The 27,929-nt window shown below is 47.9% G+C and overlaps 1 protein-coding gene across 2 annotated transcripts in view; it reads right to left on the bottom strand.

The window, feature by feature from the left end:
- The window catches only part of NUAK1 (NUAK family kinase 1), a 75,643-nt gene extending 49,258 nt beyond the window's left edge, over positions 1–26,385 (bottom strand). The window contains exon 1 of one of the 2 annotated variants that reach the window (XM_032168821.2): positions 25,827–26,385. In XM_032168821.2, coding sequence (XP_032024712.1) covers positions 25,827–26,084 — 258 coding nt within the window. In that variant the 5' untranslated portion in view covers positions 26,085–26,385. The remainder of the gene's footprint in view (positions 1–25,826) is intronic. The other variant, XM_032168822.2, reaches the window with a different exon arrangement.
- Positions 26,386–27,929: the final 1,544 nt, after the last annotated feature.

The raw sequence follows: 27,929 nt of genomic DNA, 5'->3' as shown, positions 1-27,929 counted from the left end.
TTCCCTTCCTCTTTGGCCTGTTGGTTCATGTCCTACATGAATGTATTTCAGAAAGAAATGGATTGGAAGCCAAGAGTTGTATCAACAGGCTCTGAGGCGAGGCACTGAAGCCAGGGAGCGCGGCATGTGTAGCTAGGAGCTTTTCCTTCAAAGAGTGGCATCCCCTCACTGGCCCTCATCAGCCCTTTAATCTTGTAAGAGGTTCTGAAAATTTAATCCTCTGTAACTTGGTTCTCAAACCTCTATTTCTCAAAATTCTACATAAAAGAGACGATGATGCCTGTGATGATACTGATTTCTCTCCTGCTATGAAAAATGCATTCTATTTTCAGAACATAAAAAACAAAGCAGATTCGTGCTTGACTGGGCCTGGACCAGCTCAGGAGGACCTCAGGGCTGGGGCATTTTTATCTACAGGGACAGTCATTCCTTGGTCTCTAAGACTCACCCCCACTTCTCTCCCCTTCAAAGACTGAGCTAAGAATGTCATTATTGCAAGTGGTGATGCCACAAGGGAAGTGGAATTAATGACTAAGAAATCGTAGGCAGATTTACACTCCTTGTTGAGGTTTGTAAACATAAGATACAAACCGTGGCTGACCAGGCAAGAACCAAAGAAATAGCAAAAAGGCCACCGGAAGTTCGTGCTGGGTGGGCACGCCAAAAGTGAGCCACAAACCAGCCTGAAAAGGACAGTCAGAGACTCTAGAGCACTATCTGTCCAAGGGTGGTGAGCAGATCACCTGCCTCCGATCCCCTGGTTAGGGGGAAAGGGGAAACTGATTGCTAAAATGCAGATTCCTGGGCCCGTCCCAGAGCTAGTGAATGAAGGTGGTGGTGTTCAGGGTAGGAGGCAGACCTGGTATCAGCATTCTTTACAGCCTCCCAGGTGATTCTGCTGCACTCTGAGGTTTGAGAGTAGTCACATTTAAAGTGGGGTAAATGTGGTCCTGACGACACCTATTGTTCTGTAGCTGAAACAGGAAGCAGTTATATTACATACTAGATGACTGATGAAAATTAATGAACCTTCCATTTATACAGAGAGGAATTAAACACAGGCTTCCTTGAGGGGGCCCAGTGAATTCAATACATTGAATTAATTTACTCCTGGTAAATGGAAAGTTTGCTTCCAACGGGTATCTCCCTAGTTCCAGCCCAAGGAGGGCCTGTGGATGAAGCGAGGCCAGGGAAGCTGGGTGTGGATGGGTTACTTCACAGTCTACACACACAACCCGGAGCACGAAAAAGCCTCTGGTAACATAAGAGACGCTAACACAGGCAATATCAGATTCAAAGAAAGACTGAAAATGCCAGGCTGTTTAGCTGAGACTGGAGTTGCCAAGCAGCTGTTTATTTTCGGACTTTCACGTCTCTGAAGCCAAATGCAACACCAAATCAGAATTCTAAAGTGCAACTGTTTTTCTTCCAGGTTACAACTGCCCTGGGGAGGGAGAGAAAGGGCTGGGCCAGAGGGCTGAGGCTGCTTACAACTTGGACAGCCTCAACTAGTAGCATCTGATCACTCTGACACTGTTTATAACAAGGCTTGGATAAGCTTAAGGTTGTGCAACTTTTATTTATCAACCTCCAAACCCAGAAGAACCCGAGCCAGCACTGCTAAGAAATCCAGCATCTGCACCTTGGGCTTGTCATCAGTCACAGCAACTCAGCCAAGGCGACTCCTATAAGCAGAGGGACTTGGATAATCACGCCACCAGCTCAGTTTCCTCACCTGCAAATGAGGATGATGATGGTACCAACCTCACAAGGTTGCTGTGGCAACATGGCAGATTGTGTATATGATGGAAGGCAGAGAAGGCAAATAGCACCTATGGCAGAAGCCAAAATGAGCACTGTTATCATGAGTACATGTTAGAGCTGTAAGGACTTAGAATGCTCTACGCCAGTCTCCTCATGTTACAGATGGGGAAATTGAGTCCCAGGGAGGTTAAAGTACATACAGGCCCCAAGTTCATGAAGTTATCAGCAGCACTGGAATTGCAATAAGAGAGTCCTGATTCCCACTCCAGGAGGGATAAACACTCTGAGCAAGGGGTCCTTCCTAACCAAATACTAAGCCACAGTGAGCAGCAGGGCTGAAATTGCCACAAAAAAATTCAACATTTACATGGGAGGCTGGCTCCAGTCACAGCCAAGTCCCCAGAACTGTTGCATCATTAATAAACCGAGATGGGAGTGGCAGATACTCTTCAGGGTGCTGACAAATCATGACTTGTGTTGCAGCGTGGTGCATTTCACTTCCATCTGATGTCTGTCCTCACATAGCTATACCAGAAACGCTGTTTTCAGTTCAGTTCTATCCAAACCTTCCTCCAATTTCTGAAGACTGATTTAGTATCACCCATGAATATGCATACTTGGGAAGTTTTCATCCCATTATTTCTTAATTCATTGCAAACACTGCTTTTAAATGATAACTTCAGGCCACTACTGAATCACCAACCTTGGGGACAATGAGCTAGGAACACAAGGACCTAAGAAGCAAAATTAGTTTTTCAAAGGGAAAGGAAATTAGTCAGTTGAGTTTAGCTGATCCAGGTGAGCAGAACTAAAAAAACTTTTCTTCATTTCTTAATATGGTAAAATACAACAAGCAAAAAAGAGGCATGACTTTCTATCTTATATTTTAATCATGAATGGTTTTATAAATAAGTGAAAGAGAAGATTCTGCAGAAGTTATTTTTATCCAGACAGAATCTATTCTGTTTAGAAAACTGATTTATAGCAATGTACGAGACCTATCGGATAGGGCAGGAGCAACCGTGCAGGCTGCAGTCCGTCCCCCAAAGCCTCCGGAGAGCACTCAGGAGCCCCCGAGGCCTCTCTCATTATCTCCTCACAAGCATCTTTTTCCTTCCAAAAGAAGCTCTCATTGTCCATTATTTCTAGAGTTAAAAGGCTGGTCCCTGCTCCCCAGCCCATTGCAAGATCCATCGGGAGGCTTGTCATCTCCCTCATGAGTGCTCCACAAGCCTGCCTGCCGGGATGCTCTTGCTCATTGCACATGCGCAGCCCCAAGAAACCGCAGGCTGAGCTCAGAGGAGTGTGTTCGGCCCCAGACGAGCATTTCCTGCCATCCTATCATGGGGATGAGCCTCGTCCAGTACTCAACTCTCAGTTCCTACCCTGAAGGAAGCTGGGGCAGGAGTCTGTGGTCATCTCGGAGACCCAAGTTGTGCCCTGGGTTGGGGAGTGTGCTCATGCCCCTGCCATCCCAGACATGGCACCTGCCATTTTCTCTGCCAGGATCCTCCACATCCTGTCCTCACCATTAACATTTTCGGTTGACCAACTCCTCTGCATCCATCTGCTGCAGACGTGGCCGATCCCCTGCAATGACCCCTTTGCAGATATGGGTCCCCTTTTATAACCTCGCTCACCATTGCTCATAAGCTTCGTTTGCACGAAAACCATTTCTGTTTTATGCACCACGGCATCTCCAGTACGGAGCATGTGCCTAATGTATAGTATATACAAAAAAGCTGTTGCTAAAATGGAGCCCAAGTATTAAGAAGGACCCTTGACAAACAGAAAACCATAGTGGGACGTCTCATCATTCCAGCCAACCTAAACCCCAGCCATCTGCCGCTGAGCCTTCTTTTACTTGCTCACCTTTCAAATGTGGAATCCCTTCTTGTCCCAAAATCACTGAGCCTGAACTTCCTCATCTTCCAAATGGAGACAATAACAGTGCCCACTCCAGAGGGGTTGGGGGTGATTCACAATAACAGCTAGCAGTCATAATAATTACCAGTTATCAAGCCCTCACTATGTGCCAGGCCCTCAGTACCTTTCTGTTAAGCCTCTCAACCTCTCACTCAGGAAATTCTTACAAAAACGTTATTATTTCTGCCTTCTCAATGAATATAAACTGAGTCTGAGGGAAGTTAAGTAATGTGCCCTAAGGGACATAAATAAATAGGAGATCTGGGTCTCCATATGCTGAAAGACCATACTCTTAACCTCTGAAGCACACTGACAAAGCAATCAGCACAGTGCCTGGCACATAGTAGGTGTTACATAAATATGAGCTGAATCAGAACCTCTGGACATGAAGGCCCCATCAAGGCCACACTGCCTTGTCCCCACTAGAAGTCCTTTTGTTAGCTAATATTTAAACCACTTCCATCTTCAAAAGCACATCTATCATTCAGCGTTCCTGCTGCTTTCTGTGGGACCAGGTGGGCAAAAGGCAGAATTGTACGGGAGGGGCTGGCAGGCATGTCCCTAAAACGATGTGGGAATGAGTCAATTCCACAGCAAGCAATTTTGGAAAATCTGTTCTGGATAAGGCATTGATCCAGTCCTAGAGAACAAGACCTAGAGCTACCCTTCAAGTTGCCTACCATCCAACTGGAGAGGCCAGTAGACACAGGGGCTCCTCCCTGCCCAGCCCCTATTCACCCTCCTTTTGGGAGGAGCACCCTGACTTCATTGTGAGGACTATTCCTACCCCCCAGATGCCTTTTGAAAGAGACCAAGATACTTCACCCTCCCCCATGCCGACAGTCAGGCACATGACTCTAGAGCTGGCCCTGGAGATGCTCTTTCTAAGGTTTCAAGAACTGTCCCAGCAAAGTGTTCTTTTGGGAGCCCACAGGCACATGATGTGTATGCACAGAGATGGGGCCTCCTGAGAAGTCATTCCATGCATGGCTTCCCCATTTCTATCCCTGTGTCTTTCTCATGCTCCTAAATAAGAATCAACTCAAACCAGAAAACCAAGTCTCACTTTGCTCAGCTATTCATTTTCCCATATCCAAAAAGAGCCAAGGCAGTGTTGCTGCTGCCTCTCTCTCATACTGCGTGCCTTACACTCAGTCATCTCCTCCATAAAATGAGCCTATTTCACTTGACCGGTACTAGTTGAAATGCAGTCTTCAGGACCCACCACAAAAATGCAATATTAAATTATTGTGGAGCTTCGTCCCATTTTGGGGGAGGGATTCAGTAAGGATAACACTGACCTACTTTGCACAAAGGTGCAGGAAGTCCAGCCTCATTCTCTGCCAAATAATGTTCACACCTACAATATTTACCTGTCACTGTCCATGCTACATAATGACAGTCAGTATATAGCCTAACAAAAGGGAAGGTCATTCATTGTCAATGCCCCAGACATAGCAAGCAGAGACTGCAAGCCAGGAACTGCCGTGTTCCCCTCTGTGTCCTCAATATCTAGGAAAGAATCTGGCCAGTAGTAGACTTCCAATAAATATTTATTGAGCTTAATTTTATCAAAAATGATGACTATCATAAGTCTTAATTTGTATAAGAATTATTCCTTTCTTACCCATCCACCCACTACCACCAACCTGGCCCAATATCTACAAGTTGCCGAAGTCGGGCAATCTACCCAGATTCCACTCTGGTCCAAGTTGCCTCTGTACTTGTGGCTAAGACCACAAATCCATGGAGGCAATACCATGTTGTATGAGTGGCCTCCCACCTGTAGACACAAGGTCATCCCACTTTATTTTATTGCCCCCCACCACCACCCCATGAGATAAGCTAGAAATTTTGCAGGAGAGGAAAACAGAAACCAGCAAGAACTCCCCAAGTTTCCACAGGTCACAAAGGCCCCACCCAAGTTTCAACCCAAGTACTTGGACCCAGTGGCCAATGCTGCTTCCACTGGACCACGCCTGTTTCCACATTTGTCAAATCTATGGAAATGTGTGGTAAGGAAGAAAACACTCTTAGCCCTGGCATTGTGATGCTTCCTTTCTCTGGAGTGTAAAGCCTTGGGGGGAAACTAGCTCAGATAGCAGATTGCTCAAATGTTGTGGAAGGTCTGGTTGGGGAGCTAATCAGAACAATTTGAATGTGCAGCTAAGCAAGGACACTCCTTCCTGGATCAAGCGTTGCTTTGATGGCAATACTTTATAAGAACCATTCCCTTACAACAAAACTGTCAAATCCAGCAACCACAGGCCAGAAACATCCCTGCGGAACCCCGCCAAGCTGCTTTCTGATGTACTGTACACACAAATACCAATATTCCCCAGATGTTCTCCATGTAAAACATTTGGTTTGAGACACTGCTCTTCTTTCCCAAAAACCCTTACATTTGTTTAATGGACTCATACAGTTCAGCTAAAATATCCTGGGGCAGACATCTGAAGCCAGCCCAGCTCTAATGTGAGCATCCCATCTGCAGAAAAGACGAACAAGTAAATAAGACCGTCCTTCCCAAAATTTATGCTCCTTGCATCTTTAAGCAGGTCATAAAATGTAAGCTATGTAAGGATAATAATGCAAGTTGCTTTCAAGTGTGTTTCTGAGTCCATCTCAGTATTAATCTAAGACTGATGTTCCAACAGAGACTGGGTCTGGCATGCTAACAAGGGGACTAAATTCTACTTCTTACTCCCTCAAAAAAGAAATCTAAAAATCTGTCACTTGAGCAACATAGATGGCTGAGATAAAGGTAGGTCTTTCCTGGTTTTAATTATCCAAATATAGCAATAGCTTCTTTTTGCCAAAACCACTATCCCTTAACCTGTAGTGTAAAACACAGGTAAGAGGTAGCAAAACAGGAAATGCACTTGACCTTGAGTCAAGAGACCCAGCTCAGCCACATCCTAACTGAGTGACCCCGACCAGCCCTATTTACTCCAAGGTGCCTCATCTTGTTACCCAGAAAACACGACTTTATGCTTGGAGCACCATTCAGCCCTGAAGACTTTGGGGAAGGGAAATAAGCCCTTAGAAACGCCACTTAGAGAAATGCCATGGATTCCACACACAGAGCCCCTGCAGATGGTCACCCATAGTTTTCCTACTACCACAATTACGAGGAAAGCTTAGTCACAGAAAATCTGTAGGGAAGCTGGAAAAATGGAACTAGAAAGCTGCTAGACACAGCCTCACTGACAGAAGCAAGACATGACAACTCACTTTCTCCTTAATCTTTAACTTTTCTGTATCTGGCGAGTTTTCGGTATTGAGCATGCACTATTTTCGCTAAGGGAAAAGAAGAATTTTATTTTTTAAAAAGGTCACAAAGAGGAATGAAAGTTAATAAGGGAGATGACAGACACAAACTATAAATAGCAGACATGAGAACTCCAAAACACAGTACAGAGGACCATTGAGGAGAATTTTCTCAAACTCATCAAGAAAAAGTTTTCACTACCTTCAAGGAACTTTGTTTTAAGAAGGCAGGAAAGTGTGCATCCCGATGAGAAAGATTTCCTGAAGAAATGCCTACAATGTTTAAGAGGATTGGCTCTTAAATGGGTGAGCTTCGATTATCTGGAGAAAAATATATTTAGAGCTCTCTATTATAACTTGTTAGTATTTCCACTTAACCAAAGCATCCGATTAACCAGCATTCTCCATTCCCTTAACTGAGGCTCATGGCAGGCTGAACACTAGGGGCTGTTGGGCTACTCTCTGCTTTTCCCACACCGGTCCACACAATGAGCCAACTACCCACCCTCACCTCAGTCAAGTCTACCGCTTCCAATATGGCAGTCTCTACAGACCATGGCCTCCAACAGGACCAGAAACTTACAGCACCACTGCAACTGGCCCTTTGCTAAGGATAAGAAGTCCAATTTCAGACTTAGATTTGCCCTCATCATTGCCAGGAAAGGCAAAGTGATGTGAGATGGCACAGAGAAAATGCCCAATATTGTGCCCAACATCCAGTATATGCTCCAAAAATGCTGGCTGTTCTTATTTTTATTATTATAATAATAACAAATAGACCTTATGCAGAGGCGTGTGCAAATACAAACACCACAATGAGAACTTCAAACTCTGAGACTCAGAGGACGATGTCGGGGGCAAAGCGAGAAGGGGGCTGGGAGAAAAGGAGCAGCTGTCACCTCTTCTGAGAAGCCATTTCAGGTCACCCCAGTAACAGAAGTCCCTCCAAATGTACTTCTGTAGCCCCCAGGGAATTGATTTCGCAGGATGGAATTATTTCCCTGAAATAAACAGACAGTCAAAGGTCACTACAACTGGGGCCTAAAAGGAAAACAAGCCAGCTGCCGATTTACAGGCAGCCTGTGATGCAAGATAGCAAGAGGTCTCGGCCCAGGTCCAGTGCAACGGCTTCGGACACACCAGTCCCACAGGGGCGAGGATGGAGGAGGGGGCACGCTCTAGCCAGTGGCTCTCAGCCCTGGCAGTGCATTACAGTGACCTATGGGTCTGTTTAAAAATACTGATACCTGAGTTCCTTCCCCAGACAGCCTCCTTTAGTTAGCCTGGGGTAAAGTCCAGACATCAGTGTTTTGAAAAGATCCCAGGTGATTCTCACGCTCAGCCAGGCCTGAGAACTAGCCACATAGTGGAAAGAACCCACAGCAGGATCAGGCAGACCCAAGCTTTTAACTCCAATGCTCTCTTGCTTCTTGAGCAGATCAGCCATTCTGTCTGAGCATTGGTTTCTTTAACCCTAAAGTGAGGACGATCATCACTCCCCGTCACAGAGTTGCTGTGAAGACCGTACAAGATAATGTACGTAAACTACCTCATTTAGTGTATCTTGCAGAAGGCACACACAAGGTGGTTTCTAAATGTTAACCCCTCCTCATTTCAGGCTTCTCTTTTCAAGATTCTCCCATGTGGGTCAGGAGTTCGAAGCAGCTCTCAGTTCTAAGGGGTCTCTTGTCTTTCTAAGTGATTAAAAAAGGGTGGGAGGCTGTGCGTGGTAGCCCACACCTGTAATTCCAGCACTTTGGGAGGCCAAGGCCAGCAGATCACTTGAGGCCAGGCATTCAAGACCAGCCTGGCCAACAAGGCAAAACCCCATCTCTACTAAAAATACAAAAATTAGCCGGGCATGGTGGCGGGTGCCTGCAATCCCAGCTACTTGGGTGGCTGAGGCACTGGAATCACTTGAACCCGGGAGGCAGAGGTTACAGTGAGCCGAGATTGTGCCACTGCATTCCAGCCTGGGGTACAGAGCGACACCCTGTCTTGGGAAAAAAAAAAGGTGGAGGGGTGTGGGGAGGGAGGAATATCCCTCCTGAAAAGCATGAATGAACAAGAGTGCTGACAGAACGGGTTGGTGGATCCCTACACACGCAAAACACACACACACGCACACACCCCTATTGGGTGAAACAGCAAAACTATGTAAAAACTGAGTCACAAGCAGCAAAAGTGAGGAAAACCCAATCTTATAGATTTGCTTTGCTTTTCCCATCTAGAAGAAAACCTATCTTGTGTGACACTTTCTCAGAAATTCTTTGCCTGTGCCTCTGTCTCCTCCATTAGACCAGGTGCAAGTCTTATGCCTGGGTGTACTACACAGGGCTGGCGCACAGTAGGCCCAAGGGAATGTCCATTGAACAGTTAACCTCCTTGGGGGCAGGGGTGGATATTTGTAGACCAACAGTGCTCATAACATCCATACGTGGTAATCCCCTAAACAGGCATTTCGTAAGTATACCGGAACTTTGATTCCAAGCAACTAGCAGAAAAGGATAAAAAGGCACACTGGGCATTCAGGAGGCAGCTGCCCCAAGTCCAGTGGCCACGAGCGGCAGTATCACAGCAGTTCAGGATTTTCAGATCTTACAAGGAGTGTAAACATGGGCAAGTGACTTAGTTTTCTGTGCCTGTTTATCCACCTGAAAAATGGGGATGATAACGGTGTTCACCTCTTAGGGTTACCATGGGGATGAATTCAGGTCAGTGACTGACATGCTTAGACTATCGCCTGGCATGTAATTCCTGCTATGTAATTGTTTGCCATTATTATTACTCCATGACTGGATAACAAGAAAAGAAACCTCAAGTTTCAGGCCCAAATAGGAGCCCTCCATTTATCACAAGAGAAGGTATAGACGAGAGAAAATGGTGTGGTGTATCCCCAAATGAATACAGCAACTAGCTTCCCATTGTCCAGAGCTGTGTTCTTAAAATAAAGACCATGGACTCGAGGCCGGGCGCGGTGGCTCACACCTGTAATCCCAGCACTTTGGGAGGCAGAGGCAGGCGGATCACGAGGTCAGGAGATCGAGACCATCCTGGCTAACACAGTGAAACCCCGTCTCTACTAAAAACACAAAAAATTAGCCGGGCGTGGTGGCGGGCGCCTGTAGTCCCAGCTACTCCGGAGGCTGGGGCAGGAGAATGGCGTGAACCCGGGAGGCGGAGCTTGCAGTGAGCCGAGATTGCGCCACTGCGCTCCAGCCTGGGTGACAGAGCGAGACTCCATCTCAAAAAAAAAAAAAAAAAAGACCATGGACTTCCCCCATCACATTCACTTGAGTTGCTTGGTTAAAATGCAGAAGATACTCAGGTGTCCCTAAGTCCCACTCCAACCCTGTTGAATCAGAATCAGACTCTCTGAAGTCAGTGCCAAGGATGGTATATTTTAACAGGTGCACCTAGGAGATTCCCACATCCCTGAAAACTTAAGAGCCACTGGATTGAATAAGCTCCTTACCCAGAGGATCTATGTCTGTTTGCTCATCACTATATACCCAGAGCCTCGCATAACACCCAACCTGTAGTCCATGCTCGACAAATATCAGATGAATCCATTCCATGTGAAACCTCTAGAAGTATTTGTTCCATTTGTTTGAAGACTCACTATGTGTTAGTCTCATGCAAAGCAATGCTGATTCAGGCAACTTCATTCATTCTGAAAATCGTTACTGGGTGCTTAGTGCATACCAGGAACTGTTCTAGACACTGGAGATACAAAAAATGTGATGAACGAGGTTGTCAGAGACACAATACTTTATAGATCATAATGCGTGCTATGGAGCTAGTAAAGCAAGGTAAGGGGCCAAGTGTGTGCCACGTCCTCATTCAACCCAGTGTCTAGAGAAGCACTAGTCCTGCCCAGCAGAACTTGCTATGATAGTGGAAATGATCTATTCTGCAACATCCCATGATAGCCACTAGCCACATGGGGCTACCGGGCACTTGAAATGTGGCTGGTGCCACTGAGGAACTGAATGTTTTATTTTATTTAATTATAATTAATTTTAACTTTAATAGCCATATGTGCCCATATTAGACCGTGTAGGTCGAGAGGCAAAGAGGCAGATATGTGAGCTGGAAATTACAACACAAGGCAATATGAGCTATGAGGAGGGGAAGACAGAGCACCACGCGCTATATCAAATGCCTCTCACCCAATTACCAGATGCCCTAATGTTCTCTGGCTCTAGGAATTGAAAGAACAAGGTCAGGTACAAGGCATTGTGCTTGGGCTGGAATTTTTATAGCCCATGATCAGTTGAAAATGGTATGCAGCCCGGCCAAGCCCCAGAGACTGCAGCTCAGGATCACACCATCATCTGCAAAGCCAGGCCACAGCTGCCAAAGAGACCTCTTTCCTCCCCGTCATTCTGCTGATGGTCATTTTGTCCTTGGCTACAACGTCCCACTGGGCCCGAGACACTGCAAGGATTTTATGAGATTTCTTCGCTTCAAGCGTAAGTACGAGTACAAGCCTCTTAAATTCCACCGGAAAATTGGTGGCTAATCCAAACATTTCATAAAATTAGAACTCATTGTGGGGCTGAATGGAATTCAGACTGTGCCGCCACCAGAGAAATGCAAAATATTCGTTATAATTTTTTCCTTCATGAGCTGTTTTAAGAAGCAAGTGCTTTTTCTGCTTGAAGCAAAGGGGTTGGGGGAAAGGAAGAGTTTTTGTTTTTGTTTTGTTTTCTCTGTGGTTTGCAAAAAGCATCACTAGATGAAAAAGTAAGGAATCCTGCCTGACTCCCTAATCCCTCAACTAGCAGGAATAATAATAAACCATCCCAATCTTAACTGTTCTTGCCTTTATAAAGACAGTGTTTTTCCTGGAAAATGGGACTTTTTCCTGGAAAATTTGATTTCTGCTCCTTAATTTTTTTCTCAGGCTTCAGCCCTAGAATTTTTATATCCTGGGATCTCATTAGCAGAGGAGATATTGCAATCATTCATGCATGCATGCATGTCAGCAATATTTACTTGCCAAGCACTGTTTTAGGCACTTGGGGTACATCAGTAGGCAAAACTGATGAAAACCTCTGCCCTGGCTTGCCTTTTAGTAGGGGAAGGGAAACAGAAGAGAATCCAGCAACTGCCACTTTGAAACAATTTTGGGGCAAGACATGAAGATTCACAAAATGCAGTTTCTAGAAGCGGCTGGAATGTAAGCTGCAAGTAAGGGAGCAGAAACATCATCTGTCTCACCATGGCTGTCTCCCTACCATCCAGAGCGGTATCTCACACAGAGAACGCAATCAATAAATATCTGTTAAATGGCCAGGTGTGGTGGCTTATGACTGTAACCCCAGCACTATAGGAGGCTGAGGCAGGAGAATCGCTTGAACCCGGGAGGTGGAGGTGCAATGAGCTGAGATCACGCCACCGCACTTCAGCCTGAGCGACAGAGCCAGACTCCATCTAAATAAATAAATAAATAAGTATCTGTTGAATGAATAATAAATTGTAAAACAAAAGTCCGACCCAGAGCGCTCATCTTACAGATAAGTTAGCTGAAGCCATGGAGGGGCATGTCTTGCCCAAGGTCACATAGCTTAAGTTGTGGCAGTGACAGAACCAGCAGCCAAGTCTCCCAACATACCCAGACTCTTAACACTCTACAGCCATTCGACAAATATTTATTGCATTCTGACTGCGTGCCAGGCACTGAACTAGGCACTGGGAGGATACAAATGAGTAAGACATAGAACAACTGGCATCATGAAATTAAGTTCTTCATATTGCTATTTTCCCAAGCATGGAGGCAACTTCTCTGTGCTTTAAGTCCGGCTCCAACAGTGGTTGTAATCATGAACCCTGAAGTCAGACGGTCCAGCCCTACATCCTGTGATCCCAGCTCTCTGACTTTGGGCAAGTTGTTGGACTTCCTCTAAGCCTCTGCTTTCTCATCGACGAAATGCATGTGATAATAATACAGGTTTGAAGGTGAAAAAGCACGTAAATAGTTAGAATAGTGTCTGGCACACACTGATCACTGATTCCTGCTATTAGGGTTGTTAAGGGAAAAATGGTCCCTCTGCTCTGGACCTCTCTACACAACCGAATAAGCGGAGATTTCCACTTCATTTTTCTCCTCTCCAGGATCTCTGCTACCTGCTTCACTCCCACACACTCATTCGTTTCCTCCCTCAGTGTTCCATTTGGTCTTGCCTGAAAAACAGATACCCACTAACCACGAGGATGATGCAAAATGAGGTTCTCCCCAGGGCAGCAAGCACATCACTGCCCTGTCTTTCCAGGCAAACCCATTCACAGCTGGGCTTTGAGCTCACCAGAGAAACAGACCATTAGCCTCCTCCCTGCATGGCTTCTGCTAATGGAAGAAAGAGTTCACTTTCAAATCTACTAAGAATCACACAAGGTAATTATCTTGCCTCAAGGACCACTGAGAGCTTCTAAGGTTTGCTGGCATCTGTCTTAATTGATACTGAGAAAGCTGAGGCTGCCTAACGTATGTGTTTGATAGAAAGTAATAAAATCCTGAGAGATTAAAGAAGAAAAAAAATACAAGAAGAAATCAGTCTCCTTAAAAGGACCAGCAAGGAGGGATAAATGTGGACCACAAAGACTGAGGATCTTCAAATGTCAGGGTTAGATGCATATTCTAGAATCAAGAGGTGGGTGAACTCAATGGGGCAATATCTTACTCCCTGTTGCCTCCCCCAGTGCCTAGCACAGTGCTATTTGAATAAATATTTTTAAACCAGCTACCTGGGAGAGGCAGAAGGGAACACCTGCCACAAGGAAAAATGACAGAGATATTTCTACTCTTTCTTGGGAAGCAGTCTAGGCTCATAATTTCGAGCTCAGACAGACATGGGTTGCCTTCCTGCCATGATCCCCAAGTTACAAACAGTGGGGCCCTGGGCCTCAGTTACCTCTGGGCAAAGTCAGGTGACAGCATCTATCTCATAGAATGGTTCTAAGAGTTCAGTGAGATGACATAGGCAACGCACTCAGCACAGAGCCTGGCAAAGTGCTCAGTAAAGGTTAGCTTTATTTGTTCATCTTCAAGGATGAAATAGTAGTAAACATATGAGTCAAGTTTTCCCTCTAAGTGAGATTGCAAAAACATCCCTTCCCCTGGGGACAGAGCTCTCTTAGGTCTTTTCCTCAACCCTGGAATCTTGCCTCTAGCCTACCTGTCACCCAGGATCAAGAAGCCAAGCTCTCCTGGGTGCTCAATGTGCCCAATCACTGCTAAAGCCTTGGGAAGAATAAGTGGTGTCCACAGGGAGATCCTGAGAGCAGAGGCAGCCACGAGCCTCTGGCCTCATTGGGACCAAAAGCAAAGCCCCTTTAAAGTCTAAGCATCTAAGGAATGAGCAAAGATTCCTCTGAGCAGCCCAGCAGAACATGAGCTCACCCTCCTCTGAATCGCAAATAATAACAAATAACACTGCTTGACAACTGGCTTCATGTCAGGCACTGTTCTCAGTGTGTGTGTGGTCCATGAGTCCTTGTAACAACCTAGAAGTTAAGTTCTATTACCAACCCATTTTACAGATGAGAAAACTGAGAGGTTCTTTGAGGACAAGCACTTTCTTTTTATTTTCTTTTATTTGAGACAAGTCCTCGCTCTGTTGCCCAGGCTGGAGTGCAGTGGTGTGATCGTAGATCACTGTGGCCTCCAACTCCTGGGCTCAAGCAATCCTCCCATCTTGGCCCCCCAAGTAGCCAGGACTACAGGTGCAGGCCACTATGCCCGGCTAACTTTTTAATTTTTTTGTAGAGACGGGGGAGTCTTACTGCGTTGACCAGGCTGATCTAGAGCTCCTGGCCTCAAGTGATCCCCCTGCCTCCCAAAGTGTGGGATTACAGGCAGAAGCAACCACACCCAGCATGGGTGAACATTTTCTGTCTCACATATAGTCTAGTTCAGAAGCCACCTCATATACATGTTTAAGAAAGCCTCGGCTGCCTTGAGCTGAACAGAATGCATTCACATCCCACAGAACCAGAAAGCAGGGAAGGTGAGCAGACCTCCCTAAACATAGGCTGACAGTCTACATGGGGAGACTCACCGTACACTTGCAAAGTGGGTATGAGAATTGAAGATACTTCCCGCTTTCCCCAGCAAGGAGTCCTTCTGCCAAAAAACAAGCAATAGGAAATGAAGCCTTTCAGTGAATCCTAGGATTCTCTTCCTATGAGCTGGAAGGGACCCTTAAGGACAGTTTTGTCTCAGCCCCTCAATTTACAAGTGAAGCAAGTGCACTCGACACAGCAGCACCTACTGTGTGCAATGCCCTATGCCCAGGATGCTGCAGGGACAGACATGGCCGAGACCCCATCCTGCCTTTCCAAAGAGGCCTCCTTCCAAAACTTAGATTTACAGACCATTCACTGTGGGCGACACACTTTTCTAAGAACTCGACATACAGTTTGTTAACACTGCAACTCCCATTCCATAGATGAAGAAACCGAGTCACAGCTGATTATCTCAAGGTTACATTGGAGGTTCATGTTCTTTCAAACCCAGGAAGCCTAGCTCCAAATTCTCTCGTTTCTTCTTTTTTTTTTTTTTTTTTTGACACAGAGACTCATTCTGTCGCCTAGGCTGAAGTGCAATTGTGCAATCTCAGCTCACTGCAACCTCCGCCTCCCAGGTTCAAGTGATTCTCCTGCCTCAGCCTACTGAGTAGTTGGGATTACAGGTGTGCACCACCGTGCCCGGCCAATTTTGTATTTTTAGTAGAGACAGGGTTTCGCCATGTTGGTCAGGCTGGTCTCGAACTTCTGACCTCAAGTAATCCACCCACCTCGGCCTCTCAAAGTGCTGGGATTTACAGGAATGAGCCACCACTCCCGCTTCCCTTTTCAATGTGTAGATTGGACGGTCCACTTCCCTTCCATGATCCTGCAGAAGACTGGGACATGATTGACCTTTGGCAGTTGGGGTGAACCACACGTGAGCTGAGCCCAGTTCATAGTGAAATGGCAGCAGCCAGCAAGGCTTCGTTTGAACCTGCTGCAATCAAGCACTTTTGTGGCCCGTCAGCCACATGAATAATGGGATCCTGACACAGACAGAATTGAATGGGGTCCCGCTGGAGATACTAAGAGAAGCAGCCGCTACCTTTTTCAAACAGAGAAATTGTCCTTCAGCCAAATAGATGAAAGTTGAGCCCTAAGCCACTCACCATTCCCCGCCCTTGCAGGGAAGGAGCTAACACCTACCACAGCCTCCTCTTAGCACCTTCCCCCTGGAAATCTCAGTATCTCTAATGAAAGTAAGGGAAGTGGAATTCTTTTCTCAAATTTAAAAGGCAAATCATGATGGTGTTTTTTCAAGACATACATTAACTCCGCACCCCAGCCGGTTTACAATTCTTAAAGTACTTGATTTACAACCCAGAAAGAAATGTTTCAAAAACCTTGTAGATGTATTTTGCATCTAAACCTTGCACGCTCTGCAGAGCTGATTACCTGGGCTTCTCAGATGGAGGGCTGGACTCTCTGAAGGAAGCCAGGCCAGTGTGAGCAGCCCGAGGAGGCTGCTGAGCTCTGAAAAACTACCCGCCTGGAGCAGCCTCCAAGGGTGGGAAATGGGTTTGGGATGGGCTTGAGCCGCCTCTCCGGCTGCTGTGGGGCAGAGCTGTCACTGAGACGCACCCAGCAATGCTGTGCATACAATGCTAAGGGGAGGAGTGACCCAGAGAAGGAGGAGGATGGAGCCCCAGGGCCTTCCCTGCTGACTCCCGCCCTCACAGAACTCTATCTTCTCAGGATTGCGGGTGCTTCTTCCGGCAATTGTTCATTCGATCATTCATTCATTCATTCTTACTGAGCACCCACTAGATGCCTAGCACTGGGCTACAGGCTGGGCTGCAGTGATGAGTGAGGCAGACAGCAGCCCTGCTGCCTTTCTAATAGACAAGGAAGAATGGAGTCTACAAATAGTCCAACACACACTCTCCATGTGCTCACAAGGACACGAGACACAGGGCTGAAACAAAGGAGTAAGGAAGTGGTGGTCTGAACATCCATGCATGAGCCTTGAAGGACATGGTAAATTCAGACTTTGGGTCCCATGCAACCATGGGAGGATTTTAAGCATGGAGAGCCATGAGCCAAGATAAGAAGGTCACTGGGTACTCCACCCTAGTACTTCTCCCTGAAACAGTAATATTAGCTCTAGCTTTCAAGAGCCTACTATGCACCAGGCTCTGTGCTGGAAGCTTCCAAATCCTATTTCTGATGGCAATCTCACTTGGTAGGATATTTCGCACTTGGTAGGATATTTCATAGCTGCATTTTCCAGATGAGTAAACAGAAGCCAGAGAAAATGAGCAGCTTGCCTGGGACCATCTAGCTCCTGGGTAGCAGGACAGAATTTGAACCCAAGTCTGTCTGATTCGACAGCTGGGATTTCTTCCTCCATACCTCATTCTTTTTTTTTTTTTTTTTTTTTCTTTTTGAGACACAGTCTGCCTCTGTCTCCCAGACTGGAGTGCAGTGGCGCGATCCTGACTCACTGCAACCTCCGCCTGGCAGGTTCAAGTGATTCTCCTGCCTCAGCCTCCCGAGTAGCTGGGATTACAGGTGTGCGCCATCACGCCTGGCTAATTTTTGGACTTTTAGTAGAGATGGGGTTTCACCACATTGTCCAGGCTAGTCTCAAACTCCTGACCTCCAGTGATCCACCCGCTTTGGCCTCCCCAAGTCCTGGGATTGCAGGCGTGAACCACCACGCCCAGCCTTGACACCTCATTTCTATACTCAGATTATTGCATTGTTCTCAGATTATTCCAGATGTCTGAATCTAACAGCCTCAACTAAATTCTAGGTATCTCAACGGTAGAACTTGTAATATCCTCCTCTGAAAGTCCCTATGGACTTAGAGTGCTGGACACATTGTTAAGCACACATTAAATACATCTATCTGGTTTATGGCTAGATTGAAAAGAAGAGCAGGTGTGTTGAGCCCCAATGTGGTGATGTCAGGTCTTTCTAATGGGGAAGCTTCAGCCACAGAGTATTGACAAGTGGTAGCTAAGAAGAAGAAGAAAGCAAGCTACCACCAGGGCTGCCAAGCAGGGATGTGCAGATCATACACACACAAGGCACCAGCCGATGGGCAGGTAAATGGGCCCCAGCCCGCGTCGTTCTCACAGAGCCACTGGTCAGAGAGGGGCTGCTTCTGGCCAGGATAGAAGCCTTTTTATATGTATCCACCTAGAGGAGGCCTTTTTTTAATTTGCACAAAGGTGCCTCGTAGACTAGCAATGGCCCTGGCTGCATCTATTGTGCACCTACTGTGTGCCAGGCACCAGGCAAAAGGCTTAGCTATGTCACCTTGGTGCTTCCTCTCAACAATCCGTAAAAGAACTATTGTGAGCCCCAGCAAAGAATCCAAAGGTTAAAAACTAGTCACTACTCCAAGGTCACACAGCTATCAAGGGGTGGGCTGGCATATGGACACGGGCAGCCTGGCCCTGGGGCTCTCTATGTTGACCATGGTTGGCAGGATATTGTCTTCGCTTCTTTCACAAAATGAGCATGAGATTTCTGTGGAACCAGAGGTTGGAATCTTAGAGGCCTGAGAGATACAGGCTTCCACCCCTTTCCCACTCTCCACCCTGAGCTCCCCCCCTTTTTAAGTTATTACCAGCTTTATTGAGATGTAATTCACATATCATATAATTCACCAATTTAAAGTGCACAATTCAGGGGTTTTTAGTATATTCAGAGTGGTGCAACCATCATCACAATTTTAGAACATTTTCAGCACCCCCAAAAAAACTCCATACCCATTAGCAGCTACTCCCTATTTACTCCCAACCCCACCCGCAGGCCCACTCATCTAAGCTCTGTCTCTATGGATTTGTCTCTTGTGGACATTACATACAAATGGAATCATACAATCTGTGGTCTTTTGTGTCTGGCTTCTTTCACTGAGCATAATGTTTTCAAGGTTCATCCATGCTGTCACATGTATTAAGTACTTCATTTCTTTTTACTGCTGAATAACAGTCCAAAAATATTCCATAAATAAAATGATGGAATAGATCATAAATAATATTCCACAAATGAAATGGATGTGCCACATTTTATTTATCCATTCATAAGTTCCTTCCACTTTGGGGCTCTTATTAATAATAATGCTGTATGGACATTTGTGTATAAGTTTCTGTGCGGACATATGTTTACATTTCTCCTGGGTAAACCTAGAAGTGGAACTGCCCAGCCCTGGTTTTCACATGCAGTTAAAAGTTTACCGAAGAGTTTCGCTGTAAAGCCAACATCTGGCTGCTCCTGGGCTGTTTCCAGGGAATTTTATCAATTCAGCCAGACTCCATTCACGGTGGGTCATCCGGCCCGGCCCCTCCTACTCTGAGGCCTGGGATCCTCTCATTCCTGCGCTCTACAATGTCGTCTGGGCCAGTACGATGATAAATGCATTCTGCTTTAAAGCAGATACTTCACAAATCATAACTTACAGATGCTCCAGGACTTTCATGTGGGAAAGACAAATGAGACTTCTGCTGTCTGACTCTGGAGCCACTGAGGACAGGAAGCCACGGCCAGAAACCTGACAAACCCTGGATATACGTCTCTCCCTAACAAATGCATGTGCAAACGTAACAGAAGGGGAATTCGTGCAGAAAAGGGTCTGCCTGTCTTTTCAGACTTTGCTCTGTAACCTGCCATTCATTTCCAACCATTGTCTTTCCTTCCCTACAAATCTGAAGTTCCTTGAGGTCAGGAAAGATAACGTACAACTTCTACACCTCCCAAGATACTCTCTCGTTCAATGTATTCACTTCAGTTCCATCCTACAAGCCTCTGTTGAGGACCTACTATGTGCTTGGCACCATGTGAGGCATTGACAATAAGTATCTATGCAGGATGGATTCAAGACACACAGGACACAGCGACAGACAAGATACCTTGACTCAAACCCTTATCTCCTGCTGCTTCCCAGGAGGAAGCAAGATCAACACATACTGGCATGGTGTGGGGGCATTTTTGTCTGCAGGCAGGGAAGTGAACCAGCTTACCCCTCAAAGCCCCCTAAGGACTCCAGGGTCTGAGGCTGCTTGGGAAGCAAAGGACTCTGTGTGTGTCCAGGTGAAGAGCTCCCTGACCTGATTCATTAAAAAACAAACTCCTCGAGGTCCAACAAACAGACCAACAAACAGATGGCTCACCAGAAGCAGGCACATCTCTTCTCCCTAACTTGGCTCTGATTCTTATCTTCCCAACCTCAACTCTTGCAAAAACTCCCTGCTCCATGCCAGCACACCAAACTGATGGGCTCAATGCACCACTGTGATCAGAACCCAGCTCAGACACCTCTAGAGAGAGAGTTAAGGTCAAGGTTTCTGCATTCACATTGCCTGGGTCCAGACCTGGCTCTGCTGCTGCCTGTGACCTTGAGCAAGCTAGTTAACCTCTCTGTGACTCAGGTTCTTCATCTGGAAAACGGAATGATAGCAGAATTGTTATCAAGATTAAATCAGTTAACATGCACCTAGCATGTTATAAGCACTCAAGAAGTATTAGTTGCTATTATTCGCATTAGCATCAATTAGTATTATTACCCCCATCCTACCTTACCAATCCTGCCCTCCCATTGTGTCCCAGCACAAACCCTGCATTCCAAGCCACCTGGAATATTCACCTTCCCCCAAACACAAGTGAATGAATGCCTTGGAATGCCCCACATTCCAATCCTCTGAAACCCAAATCAAGGGTCATTTTCAACAGTACTTGTCCTCCCATTAACCAGAGAACATTTTCTAATCCCACAGTATGCCCTGGCCCCCTCCTCTAGATCCCCTTCCGGAAGGGTGGGCGATCACCCCATGGCTGCTCTTCTGGCACCATTAGCAAAGAACCACACCCAAATCCAGAGGTCACCAGCTGTGCAACATTAAGGAAGGTTCTCAATTCCTCTAGCAGCATTGGGTTTCCAAACAAACTCGTTTGGAAACTGGTCAGACACCATCCAGCTGTCTGACCCTTGGCAAGTTACCTAACCTCCCTATGCGTCATTTTCCCCATCTGTAAAATGGGTCTCACTATTTTACACCTCACAGGGTTGCTGTGAAGATTAAGTGAGGGAAAATGTCTCTAAAGTACTTAGCACAGCGGGATGCACCACAAGCTCTCAAAAATACCAGCTGGTAGTAAATAATGGTAGCAGTAGAAATATGATTCTGTCCAGGATCAAACTCAGTTTCATGAGCTAAGCTTCAATGAGCTGTTGTCCAACTTGAAAATCACCTGAAACAATCAAATCCTCTATGGAAGAGTTACTCCTGCCTAGTAACTACTTCCGCCTTCTCTTTCACCAGGCTGGAAGCTCCCTGGGTCTTACTCATTTCTATGTCTCAGCATTTAACATAGTGAGTAGCACATGGCAGATGGCAATAAATCTTCATCGAACTGAATAGAATTAGTTTGTAAGTACATTTCATCTTTGCTACTAGATTATAAGTTCTTTAACAGTGAGGCCCATGTCTTTCTCTAGTAAAGATTTATTAAACGAGTGATGGAAAAATGCCAAATCAAGAATCAGGTTTCTGAGATCCAGTTCCGTCATTCAAGAGCTGTGCAATCTCAACAAAGTCACTTAACATTTCTGCGCCTTATTGGTCCCACCTCGAAGATGAGAAGTTTGAACCACATGTTTGCCATGGTCCCTTACACTCTAAAACTGGGTTTGGGCCTTAGCTGCAACATGGTACTTCTGTCACCGTGCATGTGATGCCAACACACCCCCTGGCTTGGCAGGCCAGCTTGCTAATTTGCCTCCCTGATTTGCAGTTTTCCAGCAGGAGGCTATGAATAGCTTTGGGTGCTTAAAACACCCATTTTTGGTCAAAACACTTGGCTTGCTAGGTGAGGATGCCCCATCCTCTGCTGCCAGGGGCACCAGAGCAGACTGTAGGGGAGGGGCACACACTGCCCACCAGTCCTGCCGCTCCCATCCCAGACTCCCCCCCAGGGACCCTGCCTCCAGTTCACACCACACCACCTACTGCTCGATAGAGATAACCTAGTGAGGAAGTTGAACTTGGCCCCTTGACATCGAGGTGATCACAGGACATAAAATTGTGTGGTTTTGGTTTTGGGTTTTTTGGCAATGCTTTGTGTGGCCTGTAGGTCCAGGGAGCTTAGCTCAAAGAAAATGCATGCCGAATTATGACACAGAGGCTCACCCAATAGGCCTACCCAAAACTGTATCAAAACAAAAGTTGTGCAATAAACAAGGCCCAAATTCAAGACTTGAGAAATGCATTCAGATCCTATCTGAATCTGGCTAATTATCTCATCTTCCTATGGACACACCTCCCTAATTAATTTGGTATTTATTTTATTACTCTGAAAAGTTGATTATTTCTTCCATCTCTCTCTGCATAATACAATGCATCGTGTCTCTCTGATGGTCTTAAAATCTAATGAAATCCTAAAATGAGATGAGAAAAAAAAAATCTGCTAAAAGGAGGAACTAAACTGATTAATGTCCCCTTTTGAGGTTTTATATAGATCACTGTATTCAGTTCTCACAAGTCCATGAAGTTGGTACTCTTAGTAGCTCATTTTACCGATGAAGAAGCTGAGGTTTCAAAAAGTCGCTTAGCTTGCCAAAAGACACAAAGCTAGTAGGGGATAGATCAAGGATTTGAATGTAAGCCAGGGCTCTTTGCCTTTCTGCAAGAGTGCCTCATTATTGAGCTTGTTCATCTCTGGAACAAGCCACTCTGAGTCCTAGTCTCATGGACATGCTTTAGCAGAGGCTGCAAGACTGCAGGAGGATGCCTGGACGGCGCACAGGGTTGCACCAGCTGACTCCAAGCATCTCATTCTGCACTTCTCTTCAGAACGGCCTTTCGCGGCACATAGAACATGATGCTGTGTTGTGTTTTGTCTTATTCAGAAGGTCCTTCCAGGCATGCAATTAAAAACCACCACATCCTCATTTTTTAGAAACTTCTCTCCTCTCTGAGAAGAGCCCCTGCTTTCAACAGGGATGTTGATTTCACAGCATTTCATACAGCCCCATACCCGGCACCTGTCTTGGGCCACTCACATTAGTAAAACACGTTAGAACCACTGCTCCTCTTGAGAGATGCTGTAAAAGGCACTGGTGCAAATGAAAATAAAGCATCACTTCAAAATCCTACCCAAAGATCAAAGGGCTAAATTAAGATAGTGCCCTTTCAGTTCTCCTCAACTGCACCTTCAAAGCAAGTTGTGAATGTTTAGCACATCACTGGTACCAGAAGAAAACTCCAAGTTCATATTTTAGATGAAAATTTCTTGCTGCTCTTAACAGGTTCTGAGTCACCAGACACTGTATGGGCAAGAACAACTCGTTGACCAATTTTTTGTTTGCTGTTATTTTCTGTTCAGCCAGTCACAGGAAATTTTCCACTTGACAATTCCTGTTTCTCACTTAAGTTCTTAACACCATCTGTGAGCAGTGTGCTCAGCACGGGGAGGACAGGGGGGCCAAGGAGGACTTTCCTTCCCCAAACCTCAGTTTTCCCATCTGTTTTATGCAAGGTTTTCACCCAGGGATCTGGCTAACATTCTATAAGCTTAGCTATCAAGGAGAAGGCAGCCCCGTGAACAAACGAAGCATTTTAGAGACTGTCAGTTTCTGGGCATGGGTCTGCTGCCAGATTTAAAAGCTTTACATAATTTGGGGGTAAAACAAGAGATTTAGCTGAAATTAATAGCACAATGGGAAAATGAACTAGGGCTGAACAATAACACAGCAGGACTTCAGACTTGAGGCTGGTAAAGAAGCCTCTCTCGTTCTCAGGGCGCCCCCTCGTGGCCGCCTTACTAAATCCTCACGGAATGTTCAGTTTCTGCAAATACAGAGAGAGACATCCCCCAAAAGAGAAAGGCGGACTCCTGCCTACTGATGCAAATCCCTTTCACTCTAACCTAGTCTGTGGATCTGGCAGCTCCAAGAACGCCTGACAGGAAGTCCCACTGACGCTCAGAAAGGCGTCTGCCATAAGACAAGGGTTCGTTCTTTAGAAAGGTCTGAAGCAGTGCCCCAGCATTTAGACTTTGGGATCCCTTCACACACCCCAGACATACCCTTACCACTTCAACAACCCCTCATAGTCTCACATTCTCAACCTGCAGCTCGAACTGCGTCTGTTTTTCATTATTCTGCTTCCCACCTTCCCAGTGCGATTCTTCAGCAGCTATTAAGACAACATGAGCAGGGAGCTAAGCTTAGTTTTTGCTTATTCAACATCCAGCCTGGGGAATACCACCTCAGAAGAAAAGCATGAATGAAGTGCACGTTTCCCAGCCTCTTCTTCCACAAACCTGAAAGTGCCTTCATCAGAGGCCACCCCTACAACTCTCCCCTTTAACAATTTCATCCTACAAAAATGGCACCTGCCCAGAGTGAATTCTCAACTACTTGCTTGCTGTAGAATTTATTACAGAGCCAGCTCTAAAAAGAAATGTACGACATCTCAAATTTCCACCTAATTGATAACAGATTTTTTTAAAAATAACGTTATGGGATGAAGTTATATAGACTCAAACATCGAATCTGAGAAATGGGTTGGGAGGGCGTTATCCAGGTATCCAGATATTTGAGAATTTGGGGACTGAACTTTGCTGACTGGCACTCCCATTTTTTTTCACAGAACTGTCCCTGCCCAAATGCAAAAGAAACATGTCAATACTAAGCTGCTATTTTATTTGACAGCTCACTTTCCTTTTTCCCTGCAGTCATTTGTTGTTTATAAGCAAAGCTGAGCCCCCAAAACACCCCCAAAAATGCACACAAGGAGTCCCATAATTAGTTTCTGACTTTGGCCCTAAATCGATTAGAATACAACTGATCTGCTTCAAATCAAAGAACCATGTTAATTTTCTGCCACACACCACACAAAATCTTTCTGCAACAGTCAGTCACTTTGAACCCAACTCTCTAGCCACAAGCAGTGTGGATTTCAAGGGCCTGTTCTGCAGAAGTGAAAATAACAACAAACCAAGGCTAGGACAAGACAGACAGACCCCAAGGCACTCAAAGCACTCCTTGGAGCTGTGCAAATGGTGCCAGGACCCTGGCAGGGTGTCAGCTGTCACAAGAGCAGGGGGGCCAGACCCCTTCAGCAGTTTGGTAGCCCTGCAACCAGGAGCTGAAACACAATTGAGCCTGCTGCAACTAAGCACAGCTACCTCTGTAGCTACCCATGCCCTGGACATTTCAGTCCTCCCAAAGCCACGATGCAAACTGTTAGAATCCTCAGGCTTGCAGTAGTCTTTATTTTTGCTCCCTAACCTTGTCTCAGAAACAGGCAAGAGTCGCCCTCCCTTGCAGCCACAGCAGCATCAGGGCGATGCAGAGTCTGAGTGGGAGGATGCAGAGCAAGGAGCTGCGGGCCGATGGGTGGAAGGGGGTAGGGACACCTACAAAACACAGGACTTGAGGGGCTAGCTCCCAGCTGGGAATGTGGTTCTTTGGAGAGTTGTGGAAATAAGGCGTTTCGGGGCATGGTCTAAATGTGTGTCTACGAGGGAGACCCCGGCCGTCCCAACGCTGCAAAGTGTTTGCAAATCTAAAACATTCCTTTGCTGCTAGGATTAAATTTTTAAAAACAAACCAAAATAAAATAAAATATGTGCAGACAGGATGTAACAAGTGTTTCAGGACAGAGACACGCCTGAGTCACGGGGTGCTGGGGAAAGAGTGAGGAGTCTGTCTCGGGGCTTCCCAATGAGCCCCCTCTCTGTCAAGAGAGCCCCAAGGCGCACAGACCCCCGCCTCACACGCCCTCAGTCCCCGGCCGCGTCCACCCAGTGCCCCCCGCACCCTCCAGGATTGCCCCACTCACCACTCGGCCCGAAAACCTCTCGGTGGCCCTCTTGACTTTGCCGTAGGTGCCTTTGCCCAGGGTCTCCTGCAGCTCGTAGCGGTGCTTCAAGTTGTGCTTGTGGTGATGCCGCTTCACCCCGTGCGGCTTCCTGGGCTCCGGAGCTGCCGCCGCCGCAGGGGCTGCAGTCGCCCCCGCCACTGCCTCTCGGGGAGAGCCCGGCGCCCCCAGCCCCAAGTCGGGGCGGTCCCCCGCCACGGGCGCGGCGGCCCCTTCCATGTCCAAGCGCGGGGCGAGCCGGGCTGCAGAGGGCAAGACCGGGCACAGCGCTGGGGTGTCGGGGTCCCCACCAAGGGAAGCCGCTGTACGCTCAAGGTCGCCCCCGCAGCATTAGGGAGGCGGCCCGATACCGCGCGGGCTGCGGCTCGGTCACTGGCGGCGGCGGGGACAGCACATCTGGCGCCCGCGGCGCGCACGGTCCGCGCACCGCCCCCCGGCCGCGGCGAGCTGTGGAGCGTCGGGCGAGGTGGCGGCGGTGGCAGGGGAGGCGGTGATGTTTGCAGGAGGGAGGGGAGAGGGTGGCTCGCAGCGCAGGACGGGGAGTGTTATGTGGGGCGCCGCGCCCCCCAACCCCTCCCCGGCAGGACGCGCAGACGGGGCGGGGGCGGTGCTCGCGCGGCCCCAGGGGAGGGGGAGCGAGGGGCGGCGCAGCCAGGGCTTCCCCCACCTCCCTGCAGCCACCCGGGGCCGGGGCCGCCGTGAGCTGGGAGGGGGATGGGAGCGTGTCGCGACTCGCTCTTTGTGCGGCGCGGCGTAGGCCACGGCGGCGGCGGCGGCGGGGGCCAGGGGTGCTTTGTCCTCGCTGGGCCAGAAGGGACCGGGAAATTCCAAGCCGGGCGCCCCCTCCCCGGGCGCTCTCGGGCTCGCCAGTCGCAGCTACCGCGGGCCCTCCGCCGCCTCGGGCTCCGGGGCCGGCCCCTCGGCCTGGATTCCTGCTCGCTCTGGGGCGGCGGTTGCGGCTGGCCGAGTCCCGGGGCCGGGGAAGCGAGAGCGCCGCGAGCCGGGGGCCGCCGGGACCTGCTAGCGATACGGCCGGGGGCGCCGCGGGCCCGGGCGCCCCTTCATTTTCTTGTAGGTGTCGCCGCGGCCTGGTGGCCGAAGCTGGGGGAGGGGGCAGGGAGGCCTGGTGTTGGGTTACAGGCGGTGACTCACGGACCTTGCCCGCCGAGGCTGGCACCCCGCGGGGCAGAGCTGCGCCCGCCTGGGGCAACTCCGAGTCCAGGAGAACCCCAAGAGCGGCGTTTTGGCCCCGGCCCCCGCGCCCTCTCCGAAGAAAGGAGAGTCAGGGACGGAGGGAGGCCGGGAGGCTGAACCCCGGGCCCGCCGTCGAACCGCCGGCCCTCAGACACCATCTGGACCCCGGCGGGGACAGCAGACTGGAAGGGGAGGAAGGCCGGGGACGTGGAAGAGATGGGGCTCTAAAGGCGCCGGGACGGAGCTGGCTCCCCAGAGGCGCCCACCCTGCCAGCGAAGGCCGCCATCGGAGGTGGGCAAACCAGGGACCTGGGGTGGACCAGGACCCCGGGCCTGCTGAGCAGCCCGTTTGCTGAGCAGGAGGCGATTTGCAGGCCTCTTGCCTTCTTAGGCCTTGGGAGATTTCCTTTCACTAGAAGGGCCAGATCCTGGCGATGGTGACAGGAACGGTACCCCGCACGGTAAGGGTCAGGCAGGAAGGGCCTCCCACCGCGGCGTGGCTGCCCCCGTTCTAAGAAGAGACCCTGAAAAATAAGGAGGAAGGCTAGAGAAAAAGAGGTCTTAGGGAAATTTTTTTGTTTTTTTTTTTTTTGAACAAGTGGTGCAATGTACCAGACTGGGGTGGGAAGAGTGAAGGTTGAAGAAGGTCTGGTGTTCTGCAAATCGCATGGCGGTTCTTTTCCACCAGTGGACCTCACTGGAGCCTCCTCTGCAGCTCTCAGATCCAGCCCTTCCTCTACGTTCCCGCCGCCTTCATTCCTGTCTACCCCTGGTCACCTTACCCCGGACTCCTGCAACAGCCCGCCGTCCCCAACCCTTCCCCGGGAAACACTTCACTGCTGCCAGAGTAATGGCCTGAAACACTGCCCT

This window comes from Hylobates moloch, unplaced genomic scaffold, assembly GCF_009828535.3.
Source record: "Hylobates moloch isolate HMO894 unplaced genomic scaffold, HMol_V3 SCAFFOLD_12, whole genome shotgun sequence".
Classification (NCBI taxonomy): domain Eukaryota; kingdom Metazoa; phylum Chordata; class Mammalia; order Primates; family Hylobatidae; genus Hylobates; species Hylobates moloch.
The sequence above is the reverse complement of the archived record's forward strand: the minus strand, read 5'-3'. Positions and strand labels throughout refer to the sequence as shown.